Genomic DNA, 16,403 nt, shown 5'->3' on the forward strand with positions numbered 1-16,403 from the left:
GCCCTTGGCCCATATAGGCCAAGGCGCACACCCCTACAGCCCATGTGGCCCCCCGGGGCAGGTGGACCCCCTTGGTGGACCCCCGGAACCCCTTCGGTGGTCCCGGTACAATACCGATAAAACCCGAAACTTTTCCGGTGACCAAAACAGGACTTCCTATATATAAATCTTTACCTCCGGACCATTCCAGAACTCCTCGTGACGTCCGGGATCTCATCCGGGACTCCGAACAACATTCGGTAACCACATACAAACTTCCTTTATAACCCTAGCGTCATCGAACCTTAAGTGTGTAGACCCTACGGGTTCGGGAACCATGCAGACATGACCGAGACGTTCTCCGGTCAATAACCAACAGCGGGATCTAGATACCCATGTTGGCTCCCACATGCTCCACGATGATCTCATCGGATGAACCACGATGTCAAGGACTTTAATCAATCCCGTATACAATTCCCTTTGTCTAGCGGTACGATACTTGCCCGAGATTCGATCGTCGGTATCCCGATACCTTGTTCAATCTCGTTACCGGCAAGTCTCTTTACTCGTTCCGTAACACATCATCACGTGATCAACTTCTTGATCACATTGTGCACATTATGATGATGTCCTACCGAGTGGGCCCAGAGATACCTCTTCGTCACATGGAGTGACAAATCCCAGTCTCGATTCGTGCCAACCCAACAGACACTTTCGGAGATACCCGTAGTGCACCTTTATAGTCACCCAGTTACGTTGTGACGTTTGGCACACCCAAAGTATTCCTACGGTATCCGGGAGTTGCACAATCTCATGGTCTAAGGAAATGATACTTGACATTAGAAAAGCTTTAGCATACGAACTACATGATCTTGTGCTAGGCTTAGGATTGGGTCTTGTCCATCACATCATTCTCCTAATGATGTGATCCCATTATCAACGACATCCAATGTCCATGGCTAGGAAACCGTAACCATCTATTGATCAACGAGCTAGTCAACTAGAGGCTTACTAGGGACATGGTGTTGTCTATGTATCCACACATGTATCTGAGTTTCCTATCAATACAATTCTAGCATGGATAATAAACGATTATCATGAACAAGGAAATATAATAATAATCAATTTATTATTGCCTCTAGGGCATATTTCCAACACTACCTACTGTGTGAACCTTGATAAGTGGACCTATGACTGCAAGAAATGGGACCTATGTGGTTGGCCATGTAACCATGCAGTTTCTGCCATTACAAGAGTGAAGGGACAGCCAGAAGACTATGTGCATGAGTTCTTCAAAAAACCATTGTATAAGGAAACATACAAGCACATCATCTACCCTGTACCAAGGCCTGACTGTTGGCCTAGGACACCAACTGTTGACATAGATCCACCAGTGTTCAAAGAGAAGAAGGGCAGGAAGCAAACAGCTAGGAGGAAGGGGCAATTTGAGGTCCCAACAAAGAAGGATACATCAAGGATGGCAACTGTCACCTGCAGCAATTGCAATATGCAGAAACATAGGTACACCTACTGCCCTCAGCCCCTGAAGCCTCATCTTCAGGCAAGAAAGGACAAGCACAAGGTATGGAATATGCACACTATTGTCATTGTTTTAATCATTTGATTCATCCTAATTGTTGGGCTATGATGTGTGCTTTCTTAGACAACCAGAACTCACTACCATGGAGCTAGGGGAAGTTCTACTGCTACTGCATAGCCTGCAACCAGTGCACCACCTGCTGCATCTACTAGGGTTAGAAGAACAACTGCTACTGGTCATTCCCAGCCTGCTACATCTACCAGGGGAAGAAAATCATCTGCTACTAGTCATTCCCAACCTGCTACATCTACCAAGGGAAGAAAATCAACTGCTGCTTCTACTGGTCCTGCCCAGCCTGCTACTTCTACAAGGCCAAGAAGAACAACTGCTGCTTCTAGAAGGGCAAGCATCACCAGTGATGCTTCTACTACTCCTTCTCAGGCTGCCACAAGAGCTTCAGGTTCAAGCAATGCAGCCAGCAGGAGAGGTGGAAGGCCCTACATGGCACCTAGGGCTGCAACTACAATAGAGGGAGCAACAGTAGGGTCTAAAAGGAAGAGGTTCCAGAGCACCAGGATCAGGGGTTACTTTTATGCCAGTGGCAACTAGTCAGTGCACAATTTGGCTGTTGTCTTTTGAACCGCCTGCCTTAAGTATTTCTAAATTTCAGAAACTATGCCTGAGAACTGCTATGTGTGAACTGCTATGTGTAATCAGTATTTAGCCTGAGAACTACTATGTGTGAACTATGCTTGAGAACTTGTTTGTGTTACCATGCTAAGTTTGAGAACTTGTATGGATGATAACTCTTATGGTTGAGAACATGTTTGTTTCATCAACAATTTACTTGTTTGATTTTATGCTTTTTGCTATTCTATGAGATTTTGGCATTTGATGGTTAGTTTGGAGTGGTGGTTTTGTCGAGCCCGAGCCACCCTAAAGCCTAAATGATAGGTTGAGTGGCTTTGTCGAGCCAAAGCCACCTTGAAGACTAAATGGTGGTTTCGGTGGTTTTGTCGAGCCCAAGGCACTCTAAAGCCTAGATTATAGGTTTAGGGTGGTTTTGTTGAGCCCGAGCCACCCTAAAGCCTGAATGATAGGTTTAGGGTGGCTTTGTCAAGCCCAAGCCACCCTAAAGCCTAAATGAGCCTAAATGATAGGTTTAGGGTGTTTTTGTCGAGCCCAAGCCACCTTGAAGATTTAATGGTGGTTTGGGTGGTTTTGTCGAGCCCAAGCCACCATACAACCTAAATGATAGGTTTAGGGTGGCTTTGTCGAGCCCAAGCCACCCTAAAGCCTAAATGATTGTTTTAGTTGGCTTGGGTTAAAATTCAGTTTAGTTAAAATTCAGAGCCAATTAAGGAGGACAAGGAAAGTTGGACTTGGTTTCTTAGCCAATTAAAAGCCTACCTAACACCATTAATCTATTTCCTACCTACCAGCCACCATTTCTACTATATAAGGCACCCCCCAATTGCCACACACAACATTGAAACCCAAACACAATCACTTCTCTTCCCCCCAGCCGCCAGAGCAAACCCTTTGAGAGATGGATCTTGGAGAGGTTGTCGATGAAGAAGAACAGGTGCCCAGGGCCAGGCGTAGAGAGGCAAGAAGGAGGGAGAGAAGGCAACTAGCTCAGCGGATCCTTGCAGCACGCAACCGCAAAGACATGGACCAGTTCGTGGAGGCATTCCCAGTTGGCTCCAACCCTACTGATGATGATATCATCTACTGGGCAAGGAGGAGGGCCAATTTCCATCCTTTTCAGGTTACTAGGATGAGGTGGAGTAGGATTCTGTACCTAGATGAATGATATGTTAAGTTTCACTGCTCCTAGATCTATCTTGCTATCTATCTACGTATCAAATCAGTTGATGAGTGCAATGTAATAAATCCTAGATGGTGAGTGCACTATGCATATTTTTGGATTATTAGGATTCTGTACCCTATAGGTTAAATGCATATCTTTGTGCTTTATGTGATCAACAATTTACATCATGTAAGCATTTGCCCAATTTGGCCATGCCTAGTTGGTCTTGACCATTCACCATGTAGTCCAAAGAAGCAGATTCATAATAGCATAGCTCTTACTATAGAAAGCTAACAACATTACATAACTGGGGTAGTTTTGCAGCTAGTCATTAAATACATTACATAAATTAACTGGAGGTAGTTTTGCAGATAAACATCACAGTCATTACATAACTAGGGGATTCCCAAAATATACAACCCCAAGGCCAGCTATATTGTTCCAAGGCCACATATTAGCTTAACATAACTGAGGTGATGAACAACATTGTTCACTCATCAAGGATTGACTTGATCTTGGCAAGCTTGTCCTTGTTGCCATGACCAGCTTTCATAAGATCACCCACCAGAAACTCCAGCTTCTTCTTCTCCTCTATCAGCCAGTCCCTCTCTTTCTTCATCTCATCCCTCTCCTTCCTTGTGTTCCTAATGATCTCCCCCTGAGACCTAAGAATGCACTTCATCTCCTTCAGCTCCTGAGCCAGCTTCTCCATCTGCTTCATCTTGCCAAAGTCAGCACTATCCTTCTCCTTACTGATAGCTAGCTTCTCCATGTCCTTGTCCACATCCATCTGCTTCTACTTGAACTCTTCATCACTCATGACCCTGTTGTTCTGATCTGCCCAATCAAACATCTTGGTGACTTCCTCAACCAGCTGACTGTACTGATCCCCAAGTGTATCCAACTGCTTGTTCACCTTGTCCAACTCTTTCTTATACTTAGCATGGTCAATCACTCTGCCACAATTCTCCTCATGAAACATCTCCCATATCTTCTCCAAACATCTTTGCAGAATAGAAGGCCATGGGGCATCAACCCACTGAGCAACTCCACAGTCAATACCATCCTGCATCAAGTATTAGAAAATAAAGATGCTAACTTCAAAAATAAAATAGATGAGATATCCAGTGATTCAGTCATACTTGCAGATACAATAGACATTCAGGAAACTTCAAGTTCAAATCAATGTCCTAAACATGTTTCATTTACTCAATTTACTGACACAAACTGATGCTTGCAAAATCACTGTTAAAAACATGTTTCATCAACTACAGACAGTTCAAAATGACTGAATTTACTGAATTTACTACAGACTAACTACCACTAACACAATTAACTGAATTTACTGACAGCAACTATAGACAGTCCAAATTTACTACATACTAACTACCAAATTTACTGCAAACAGTGCAAATTTACTGCATACAAACTAACATTTGATTGTTGCAACTGCAGATAGTCCAAATTAACTGAATTTACTACAGACTAACTACCATTAACACAATTAACTGAATCTGCAGACTAACTACCACTGAATTTACTGACCTGAGGAACAGCACATCCATAGAACCTCCTCCCAGTGTCCCTTCCTTCAAATGCAACATATTTCATGCATGGGGCCAAGTGCAGTCTACATGTGATGCTTGCATCTACAACTCTACCACAGAAGGATGCATCTATAGTGGTGCCAGGGTTCGCCTGCATTGTAGCACACTAGTGAACCGCAGAAAAGATAGGAACTGCTCCAAACATGGTCTCAAATCGAAGAACACTTGAACCCTAACCCTAACCCTAGGTGCAAAGCAGATATCTTACCCAGTGCTGCTCCAGATCCATGCCGAGCAGCTCCTCCTCATCGCTGCTCTCCTCTCCATCCTTCCACGACGGCATCTTCTACGGCGGGGAGGGAACCGTGCCTCCGGCGGCGGCGAAGAACTCCGGCGGCGGCAATAGGGGACAGAGCAGAGGAGTGAGAGTGAGAGAGTGTGCGAGTGGAGTGGAGTGTGAGCAGCGGGGAGTGGGGGCGCTGTTTTGTACCGCGTGCCCTAACGGCCGTCAACCCACTCGCCGTCTGGCCTCGCCCACGTGGCACCTGACGGGTGGGCCAGCCTAGTCAGAAGTCGTGTTAACTGCGGCAAACCGGTCATTTGTTTTTATTGAGAAAATTTACAAGTCAAGTGGTGGATTTTTGGGACGTGCAACAAATGTGGTGGCAATTGGATGCTTCAACTTCAAATGTGGTGGTTTTTTGCAATTCACTCGCTCAAAAACACACAAAAAAGAGAGAGCTTGTTATTGAGAAATTGTACGCATGTATTGCCTCAGTTCTAAGTCTTTTTAGATATTTCAATATAGACTACATACAAAGCAAAATGAGTAAATCTATTATGTTCTAAACTATGTTTATATACATCTGTATGTAGTATATATTGAAAACTCTAAAAAGACTTTGTATTTAGGAACGGAAAGACTAGATTCCATTCTATGTGGACGTGAAAGCGTCAGTGTTACCATTGAGAAAGAAGGCGCCAAAGCATGAAGCACCGAAAGTTGACGTCCGGCGTTTGCCCGTTTCGTCGCGCCCTGCTGCGTAAACTCCGAGCGCCAGGCGTACCAGCGCAAGCCGGCTATCATGCCATGCGTGGTAACGGACAGGCCATGTTCCCGCTGTTGGCCGGGGCTCCACATTCGGGCAGGCACTCCCGTCGTGCAGAAAAATAAGCTCGGCGCGTGGCACGGCACGGCTGCTGAACGTCATATGCCCACAGTGCCATGCTACCGATTGATCATCCCGGCCGCTGGTTCATGTCTTCTGCTTTGCTTTCGGACGTGTAAACCACTCGTCGCCGTACGTATCCATCGGTGCAAAAAGAGATGGCAAAAAAAGAGAAAGCGGCGCTTGCACGAGATGAGATGATAAAACCAGGCCGATGCTCCTGGCCGAGCCAAAGCTCTCAATCGTCGCTGTCGTCCTTCGAGGCTTCTCGTGGAGTAATTAACAGTAAGTCGTGAGCGCTGCATCATCGTTCTCGTGAAGAGCCTTGGGATGATTAGTCTATCCGGCGGGATCGTCGTGGTACCATCGTGTACCAGCCGCGTGCGCGAGGCGAGAACGTGCCATTGACCAGCACCAAGGATGGAAATGGCGATGCTCCTCCGTGCGAGCCCGCCTCACATGGCCCCTGACACCGCCGGACTCACGTGGCCGGTGGGACGAACCCGGCCGGCCTATCGCCTCACTTCATAGCTGGGCCGTGGGCGCACGTGAAGGTGCGGATAGAATATTGGGCCCGTGTAGGGTACCTACGTATACTGTCGAATTCCTATATTCAATGTTTCAAAAAAAAACCATAAAAAAGTCCAAATTTTCCTTGTCATTTCCCTCCGAGAAATAGGCAAGTACTTGTGAACCTTTGAATCTCAACTTTCCAACTTTTTCAAAGAACTGCTACAAAAAATACATTTTAAAACATGCACATATGAATTCTATATTTGCAATTGGCCATTGCGAGGAACGGAGCTCGTGTGGCGGTACAATGTCAGCTGACTAAACGTGCAAACAGGCGAGCTCCTCTTTTTTTTTTGAAAAGACCCATATACGTTATAACACTTCACCGGAGGTATAAAAGCATCTCAAACATAATTTAAAAAAATACATCGAGGTCCATGGACCATCAGACGGCCACTACCGCTGCCAGGACGAGTCGCCTACTCACCGGTGTCGCCGCTCCCATAGTGGAGCCGCCCTGATCTGGTCGATGACAACCGGGAATTTTTGTGCGCGTGCCCCTAAGGACCAGCGCCTTGGAGCCGCAATCGTCACCACTGAACCATTGAATTGATCCAAAGTGTCTGGCATCCGGTGTCGTCATCGCACACGTACGACGATAAACCTAACCTTGCCGCCCCAAGGAGATGGCAGGAATATACGCCATACCTCCATCGACTCAATCCCGACGAACGAATTCGAGGAGGATCGAAATCCGGAAGACCAACTCGAAGATCAAGCGTCGCCGTCTACCCAAGCGCCACCCATGTGAGGACTGTAAAACCCTAACATAAACTACTAGTCGGAACCGAGGCATCGTGATCCTTCCACGCCACCAAACATCGGAGCGGCTGGCAAAGGGGGAGGTGAGTCCACGGACTGGCCGATGGAGCTTGGAGGGGAGGAGAACTCTCTCGTAGCTGCTTAGGCTCGTTCTAACATATCAACAAGTTTTTCCAATAATCATGTGATTTTAAGCTTTTATATTGTTTAATTGAAGTAAAGAGCGTATCAGAGGGCACTCTAAGGTCGGGTCACCAATTTGCACCCGACTAACCCCAACGCAAGTTAGAAAACTCTCTGCTAATCTTAGTGCAATATAATGTTTATTTTAAGAAGAATGACCCGACTGTGAAAAATAATACATATAGATGCCCAATATATTTTTTTATTATAGCTATTCTTCAATAAAATGTTGACGATCTGGGCGGGGTTGATGGAATGAAGTATGGACCACCTCTAAACCCTAACACGCAAGAGAAGGCAATAAGCATCAAATGAAGCAACATCGTGTTATTTGCCACAGTCTAGGCATCTCCAACTAACAATTGCATTCGTGTGTTATATTCTTTTACATTGCATTCTTCAGTGTGTAATGTGTTGATGTCGCTTGACTGTATCATACGAACCGCTTGTAGGGAATCTAACTCAATCATCACCGGCAAATTACTTATCATCATGGCTTGCGTGAGGCCCTCCATACTACATGAATGTACTTTTTTTTTTGCGGAGAATGAATGTACTATATGTTTCTAGTAGTAAGTATGTGATTAATTAGGTTAACCTTAACCAAAATACATTATCTTCACCCCAGCGGAAAACGCATCGACATAAAGTAAACACGGTATCTTCACCCCATTCCTCTCATCATACTACACGGAGCACAAAAGGTTAAAGCAAAGTAGGTTACCTTGGAATTTTGTTCCTACTATAGTTTTCACTTGTTCACGGGTACCTAGCCACGCTAATGATTCAGCCACGCGATTAGGTTGAGATCGTGCTTTATCAACAAGCCGGTGCATCGCCCTTCCCAACGACAAAAACAAATATACTAAAAATTCCTGGAAAAAGGCAGAAAAAAAAAACTGCCAAGCAAACAAAACCGACGCCAACACTGGCCACGCCGCCCGAGGCCAATCCACCTCGGGATCAACGACCCTGCAGCAGGCCCCCGGGGGCCGCTCCCGCCTCGACCCGCCGGCCCAGCGGCCCGCCCCGATGGCGGCCACGCGGTGGGCTGCGCGAATCCAACGGCGACGGAGCGGTTAGCGGCGGGGCGGCCCACGTGGTGCGTACGTGGTTGCACGAGAGGGGGAGCGTGACGTGCGCGGCTTCCACGGAGGCGCAACGTGGGCGGGATCCTGGGCGTCGGTTTTAGCTTTGGGGGCGGCCTCTAGTGGTGGTGCCAACGACGTGAGGCTCGCAATGCTTTTCAACGGCAAAGCACTGATTGCTAGTGCTGCGTGGACAATGTGTGCATGGCTCAGTGGGGTTGGTGGGGCCCACCAGGAGTGATCCATCCCTGGTGCAGCATGGCAAGGTGGGTTTAGGGTCTATGGGTGCTTTTTTATTACCTTTTTTTTAAAAAATGAATACCAAATTTTTTTTGTTACCAATTTTTTTGATAAAGGGCTATGGTGGACGGTAAAAGTTTGAATAATCTTGATATTGAATGTTCGGTATTAAGTTCAATGGAGCAAACATGTCGAATGAGTACGACCATTAGGGGCGCGATGATGCAAGGGGAGATGGTCGGGGGAATAAGCACCGAAGGAGGAAAACAGATGAAGACGGAAGATGAGAAGGGAAGGACGGGAAAGGGAGGAACAAATAGCTCATCGAACCGACCTTGATGTGGAGGACTAGCGATGACATGTGGCGGCGAGCTTGGACGAGGCTCTGGCGCGGACACTAACTGACGCATAAAGAAACAGATGACCAGGAGTGCGCCGATAATTTGATTTGTCCGACGGTGGAAGGGAGGGGGCACCCTCTGAGGAGGTAGCACGACATGAGATAATAAGACTGAAGATAGGGGGATGATGAAATTGACGATGTGGACCACATTGACATGAGTAAGAGATCGATGGAGAAGGCGAGGGGAGAAGGGGGGGAGGGGGGGGGGTGTGGTGGATGGCGGCAACTACAAGAGGGGGTGACCCACGAGGAAGCATGAGCCGGTAACACTCTATCTCATGTAATGCACGCTACATAGCCAAGTGAGGTACATAGTCGAACGGTACACGCGTATGTACTCCGACTATTCTGTCGTGTTGCAAGCATCACGTAACAGTACCTCCCCTTCATCGTGTCCCCGATCGCGGCGGTCTTTGCAGAATGATTTTGTACAAAAACCAACACAGGGCAAATCCTCAATTAAAAACCCCGAATGTGGATCTTCGAATTAAAGAAACGCTTCAATGCTTGCTAGCAAACCTGCCATTTGCCACGAAGCAAATTGCAATCGAAATCAAAACGCTCATAATATCACCCCGAGACTCATTCCAACTCACCAAAAACAATCCAATCAGCCCGACGTTGCCATACACGAGCCAGCCGAGGGCGATGAGCACATGCTGCTGCGCTACTGCTGTCATGCAAATGTCGTCTTCTCCGCGGCCATAAATCGAAATCGGGGGGCTGTTTCCTTTTCTCTCTCTCTCTCTCGCCGCCGTGAAAAACCCCGATTTAACAGGCTTTTAAGGGTGGCCGTGGCCTCCACCGCCAGTCCGGCCCAGCCAGGGCAGCAGGCAGGCGAGGGGCGGGGCCAGAGAAGAGTGGCTCTGGCTTTATTTACTCCTAAAGAATCGTTCAGCCGAGCTTGACCCCTCCCCCTCCCCCTCCCCTCTCTCTCCTCCACTCCGCTCCCCCTCCCTCCCCGATTAAACCCTACTCTCTCTCTCCGCCTCGCGTCTTTTCTTTTCCGCCCCCACCCAGAGAAAAAATAATTCCGGGGGCGACGGCCGTAGAATTCGTCCGGGGAGGAGGAGGAGGGATTTCGTTTCGTTTTGGTCTGTTTGTTTGTTTGGATTTGGATATGGAGGCGGCGGCCGAGTGCGCGGGCGGCGGCGGCGGCGGCCTAAGGGAGGTCAAGAAGGAGGCCGGCGCCGGCGACGTGTTCCTCGTCGACGACCTCCTCGACCTGCCCTGCGACGACGACGAGGAGGAGGACGACGCCGCGGCGGCGGGGTTCGCCGACGGGGCCGCGGACTGCAGCGCCGGCGAGGCCGGCGCCGGCGACGTCGGGAACGCGTCGGCCGACTCGTCCACGGTCACAGCCGTCGACAGCTGCAGCAACTCCCTCTCCGGCGGCCTCGCCGACGGCGACTTCTCCGGCGGCCTCTGCGAGCCGGTAATCATTAATTCCTCTCCTTTTACCCTCCCGTCTCCATTATTAATTCACGCGTTATTCCTTCCTTCGCTGCACGGATTTATGTATCAAATTTTGGCGAACAAACAAATTATTCACGGTCAATGCGTTCGTCTCCCTCCCCCCATTAACACTCCCCCCGCCCCATGAATGAAGGCAGCTTTTGGAGTGACGTCTCCCGTAAATAGTAACCGATGAAACCCGCGGCCGGAAATAGCAACCTCCTAAACGCTCCCCCCTTCTCCGGACACGGAAACGAATGATCGACCAATTTATTATCATTTCCGAGTTAATTCCGCGGCGCCCGTTTCGTCGCCATTGCTGAAAATCGTGTGCTGTTTGTGTCTGTGGATTTGCAGTACGACCAGTTGGCGGAGCTGGAATGGCTGTCCAACTACATGGGCGACGACAACTTCCCCACCGAGGACCTCCGCAAGCTGCAGCTCATCTCCGGCATCCCCTCGGCCTCGTCCCAGACGGCCCCGCGTGCGCCCGCCGCCGCGCCGGTGCAGCCCTGTGGCGGTGGTGGCGCCGTCGGTACGGCCTTGTGGCGCTCGGAGGCGCACGCCGGGCAGGTGTCCGTGCCGGGCAAGGCGCGCAGCAAGCGGTCCCGCGTCGCGCCCTGCAACTGGTCCTCCCGCCTGCTCGTGCTCCCGCCGGCGCCGGCCTCGCCGCCCTCCCCGGCGTCGGCCGTCATCTCGCCGTCCGAGTCCGGGACGGCGTTCCCGCTCTTCCCGAACAAGAAGCCCGCCAAGTCGTCCAAGAAGAAGGAGGCGCCGGCCGCGCCCGCCATGACCGCCGCCGAGGCCGCGGCCGCGGAGGGGCGGCGGTGCCTGCACTGCGAGACCGACAAGACGCCGCAGTGGAGGACGGGGCCGCTGGGCCCCAAGACGCTGTGCAACGCGTGCGGGGTGCGGTACAAGTCGGGGCGGCTGGTGCCGGAGTACCGGCCGGCGGCGAGCCCGACGTTTGTGCCGTCCAAGCACTCCAACTCGCACCGCAAGGTGGTGGAGCTGCGGCGCCAGAAGGACGCCCCGCCCCAGCAGCTGCTGCACCAGCCGCAGCAGCAGCAGCTGGGGCCGGGCCTGGGGTTCCACGTGCCGAGCCCGCTGCTGTTCGACGGGCCGGCGGCGCCGCACCTTGGCGGCGGCGCGGACGAGTTCCTCATCCGCAACCGCATAGGGCCCGACCACCGGCAGCTCATCTAGCTTAGCTAGCCAGCCAGCGCCGCCCAGCTCGCCTAGGAGGAGGATCGTTCCGTTAGCCCCAGCAGCAATAATTCAGCAAGAAGAGCCAGCCAGCCCAGCCCAGCTAAAACTTTTTTTTCCTAGGAGTTGTTGTTTCTCCGGATTTTAATTTACCTTTTTCCAGAGACCTGTATGCTTGCTTGCTTGCTACACTCTCCGTGTTTCTCAGTCAGCTCAGCTCTCGAGTTCCTTAGAAACTAATCCTAGGGTGCAGTTCCTTTGTTTTCCTTCCTTCTCTCTTTTTTCATAGCCTTTTTCATAGAGTTTTTTCTTCATTTTCTTGTAATGCAGTCAGTGCAGGCAGTAGTTCATAGCCTAGATTCTAGAACAAGAGGAAACAACAGCAGCAGCAAACAGCAACGAGCAGCAGTGTTTTTCTTTGAAAGCAATTCTGCAAAAAGTAACTAGCAGTGAGATTGAGCAAAGGTCGCTTGCTGGTAGCTCGAGGCTCCAGGCTCGCATGTGATTTCCAATCTTGTCTGTGTTTGGGCGAGCAGGATGATGATGCCTCTGCCCCTGCGGTGTTGAATCCATGGATGTATCGATGGATCAAACAAAAGAAATGGTATGATAAGGGTGAGGGCACGCACGCACGCTGGCGCGCACAAAGTGACACGACTGGGGTGTGTCCAACCGAACCTCAGACCCAGGCCGGGCATGGCATAGGAGGGGGGAGTGGAGGCGAGCGAAAGGCGCACGTGACGGTGCGAAAGGCGCACGTGACGGTGCGAATCTCGCACGCGGCCGCCCGCCGTAAATTGTTCCTCGGAGCAGATGCTTAACGAATTTCTTTTTTCTTTTACAGCGTCGGCATCATCATCATCATCGTCAACAGTCTCACGACTGGCCCTGTGTGTCGACCGGGCCAATTGAAAGCCGATACGTCAGCGGCTCCTAGCTCTAGAGTAAATATCTTTTCGGTGTCAGCTAAGCTAGCAGCGTTCTCAGTGACTGTGAGTGAGCCGTGTGGGCCGGGCGGGCCGCGTGGTGACTGCGAGAGATCGGATCCAACCACTTCGCCGTGGCATGTAAATTGTTTTTGGGGCGGCCCTGTTTGGATGGATTCGCTCTCCGGTGAGTGGCCGACTGCCGCTCTTGGTCGGCAGCGGCGTGGCGCCTCGTTCGTTCGTCCGTTCGTCCGGACCAGCTTTTTTCTTGGATGGTCGCTGCGTTGCACGGAGCTGACCGCCGAAAGCCTTCGTTTCACGCCTTGTAAGGTTCGCGGCGCGAGGTAATGGCTGTGGCCGTATGGTGCCATCTGCTTGGCCAAGTCTGACGCTAGCTACCGCTTGAGGTTGAACCAACAGACACGCGGGTACGGCCCCGGCCGGCCGGCCAACCCTGGAGGATGCCGTCGCAAGCAAAGCCACCTCTGCTTTTGTTCAGCACACGGTAAATTAATTGTTAAGAGCATCTACAAACGGAGCTCTGGGATCAGCCTCGAACGTCCGCGTGGCATGTCCGGTCACTGCTCGGACAGGAAATTGTCACCCACCTGGACGTAGTAAACTCGGCTCAAACGGCCGGGCTGACTGCTCATGACAAAATATGCAGAAAAATCTCAGATGAGAACTTGATTTTTTTTAAACAAGTGGAATTGAAATTCTTATAGAGATGTAAGGAAAAAGAAATTAGAAAGGAGACTGTAACACTAGATACTATCAATGCCAAAGTTAATTGAAGGAAGAGGAAAAACAGAATTATTTTCCTACAACAGGAAAAATGAATAATTGAAGGAGAGGGCAATCTCCTTAAATACATCACTAATTTTTATTTAAAAAAGTTATTTGGCAATGCTGTGGAGACAACTATTTCTCTGAATATTCAAAATGCTAATGAAATTTCTAGCTTAGAGGCTGAGAAATTAACATGGCCTTGTACTATGGATGGACAACATTCTGTGGTCTACGAGATGGAAAAAAACAAGAGCCCTGGACTTGTTGGTCTGTCAACGTACTTTTATCAACATTTTTGAGATGTAGTTAAATGACGTTTTGAAAACTTTTAGATGATTTCCATAGAGGAGACCTGGATATTAATAGGCTAAACTGTGGGATAATTACTTTGGTGCCTAAATCTAAAGATGCAAACAGATTCGGAAATTCATGCCAATTTTTTTACTTAATGTTAGCTTCAAAATTATTACAAAAGTTCCGATGCATAAGCTTAGTGAAGTGGTCAATCCTATTATTTCTCTTGACCAGTCTGCCTTCATAAAAGGAAGATATATAATGGAGGGAGTAGCGGTGCTACATGAAGCTTTAAACTCTATCTGTCACAAAAAACAGAATGCTCATTTGTTTAAAGTGGTTGAAAAAGAATATGACAAAACTAAATGGCCTTTTTTCTATCAAATGCTAAAACAAAAAAAAACTGATAAATGGTGTGATTGGATTATGAAAACTATGGGGCACGTTGGTATCAAAGTCAATGACACTATATTGCCATACTTCAAACTCCACAAAGGACTAAGACAGGGGGATGTTTGAGAAAGCAAAACAAGATGATTTTGTGAAAGGGGTCCTTGTAGAAAATCTTGATAAAGGGGTTAATATGTTGTAATTTGCTGATGATACTATTTTTCTTTTACAAGGTAACTAGCAAAGTGGCCTGCGCAAATGCGTGGGCAACACCTTAAATATCTATTATTTATTTCCAAAAAAACATTTGTTTTATTTATGATTCATCACATCTTAGATTATAGATTAACTTTGAAATCACCTCTTTTTATAATGACTATGAAGAACACTAAGGTATTACAATATTATGTGTCAGAGTGTTGAGCCTCACATATTCTCATGGTGAAGGAAGTGGGTTAGTTGTTAGTTTAACATAATATTTCAATTTTTAATATTTTCCTTGCATCCAAGTTATGCTCCACCAAGATGTTTTATGGATGTAACAATCCTATGCCCTCAAGTAACTTAGTAACATCTGGTGTTGCTACACATCATGACTGGATTTTCTTTAGGGGGCAAACAGTGTTTACAAGAAATCAAGAAATAGAGATGTTGCCCTCCTAAGGAATCTAGGATATTGGTGGGTAATTATTTTGAACTTTAATGGGAATAGTCTATTTGGAGATCTTTCGGTTGCGATCGGCTAATTTATTTAATTGATGATCAGATGTTTCTAATTTATGGGATTTATAGCTTATTTATCTTCTTTTTTGGTTATCTAGTCACGTACTTTTAATATATATAATATACTAATGAACTCTCTAAAGCTTAATTATAATTTACCTGCTTGTATAGTTTTCTCTCACCGCTATCTCATCTTTGTGGTGTTGAATTTACTGTGAGGTGTCATCTTTACCAAGGCGAATGTGTTTTAAAATAAAATTTATTATTTCACTGATAATAATGTTGGACATATATTCATTTGTTTGTGACAATATATTATTACATAGAATTAAAATTTAGCTCCCGAGCTAGATGATAATTTGCGCCGTGACATTACACGACTAAGTGGAGTTGAGATCCTTGCTTGCACACAAAATTTTAATTATTTAATTTAAGTTCATGCATTATAAAATGGTCGTTATTGTCATATGGAGACATGTAGATTTATTCCTCGTTTCCCACTTAATTTTGGAAATATGCACACCCAAAATAGTTAATAGTAAGATACGAAATTGAAGTAAAGGTGGGCAATTTACCTGAAAACATAATATATTTTCAAATAATATTATATGCATTTGGAACTTGCCTTTATTTTATCATGAAGCGGGACAATAAACATTAAATAGATAAACATAATACACAAATATTATGGTTCCACTTCTTTTGGGGGCTGTAGTTATGCGGGGCATCTTAGATTGTAGTATTTCTGTTTATCACATGTCTCTTCTGTTTTGTTTAAGTTGCTTGCATAAAGCCCCTGCTTTTCTAACAAAAATACAAGTATAATGATAAATATCAACAAACTTCCAGAGTCACAAGTTTACAAAAAAAATGCCATGCACATTTGTGGTAAAATATTAACTACCGATTAGCAAAATATTTGAGTGTGGGAACAAATGCTAACAAAATAAAATGAGATTTCATCAAAACAATTGTTGATAAACATTTACTCTTTTTATACATCCCGTACATCAAAAGTATAGTTTTGGTATTATTGATATCATAAATAATTATATCATGAAAGATATTTGCAAAAGCTATTTTTATATCACAATTAGTTGTATCATGGAAGAAATTTGCAAAAGCTAAACCAGGGTACGAAAATAAAATTAAAAAGTATCAACAGTTTGTACGATTGTTCAAACGAAGCACCTGGTCATTGCTAACCGATGGGAAGTGATATATCTCTTTTTCGGGAGAGTGATCAAGGAATTATTTCTAGCTACAAAAATATATTTTCCTACCAACATCGAATTTGAAGTTGTTTCTTGTGAATATAAACTA

At 47.0% G+C, this 16,403-nt stretch overlaps 1 protein-coding gene and 1 pseudogene across 1 annotated transcript; one reads left to right on the forward strand and one right to left on the reverse strand.

Moving 5' to 3' along the window:
• Nucleotides 1-3,764: 3,764 nt before the first annotated feature.
• LOC147992199 (uncharacterized) lies at nt 3,765-4,314 on the reverse strand (annotated as a pseudogene).
• Nucleotides 4,315-10,042: 5,728 nt separating this feature from the next.
• Nucleotides 10,043-12,278, forward strand: LOC125525297 (GATA transcription factor 12). Its single transcript, XM_048690298.2, has 2 exons — nt 10,043-10,732; nt 11,110-12,278. Exons 1-2 carry the CDS (start codon nt 10,418-10,420, stop codon nt 11,956-11,958), a joined length of 1,164 nt encoding a protein of 387 aa, XP_048546255.1. The 5' UTR covers nt 10,043-10,417; the 3' UTR covers nt 11,959-12,278.
• The last annotated feature ends 4,125 nt before the right edge of the window (nt 12,279-16,403 follow it).

The sequence above is a fragment of the Triticum urartu genome, chromosome 1A (genome assembly GCF_056163025.1).
Source record: "Triticum urartu cultivar PI428250 chromosome 1A, HENAU_Tu73, whole genome shotgun sequence".
Classification (NCBI taxonomy): domain Eukaryota; kingdom Viridiplantae; phylum Streptophyta; class Magnoliopsida; order Poales; family Poaceae; genus Triticum; species Triticum urartu.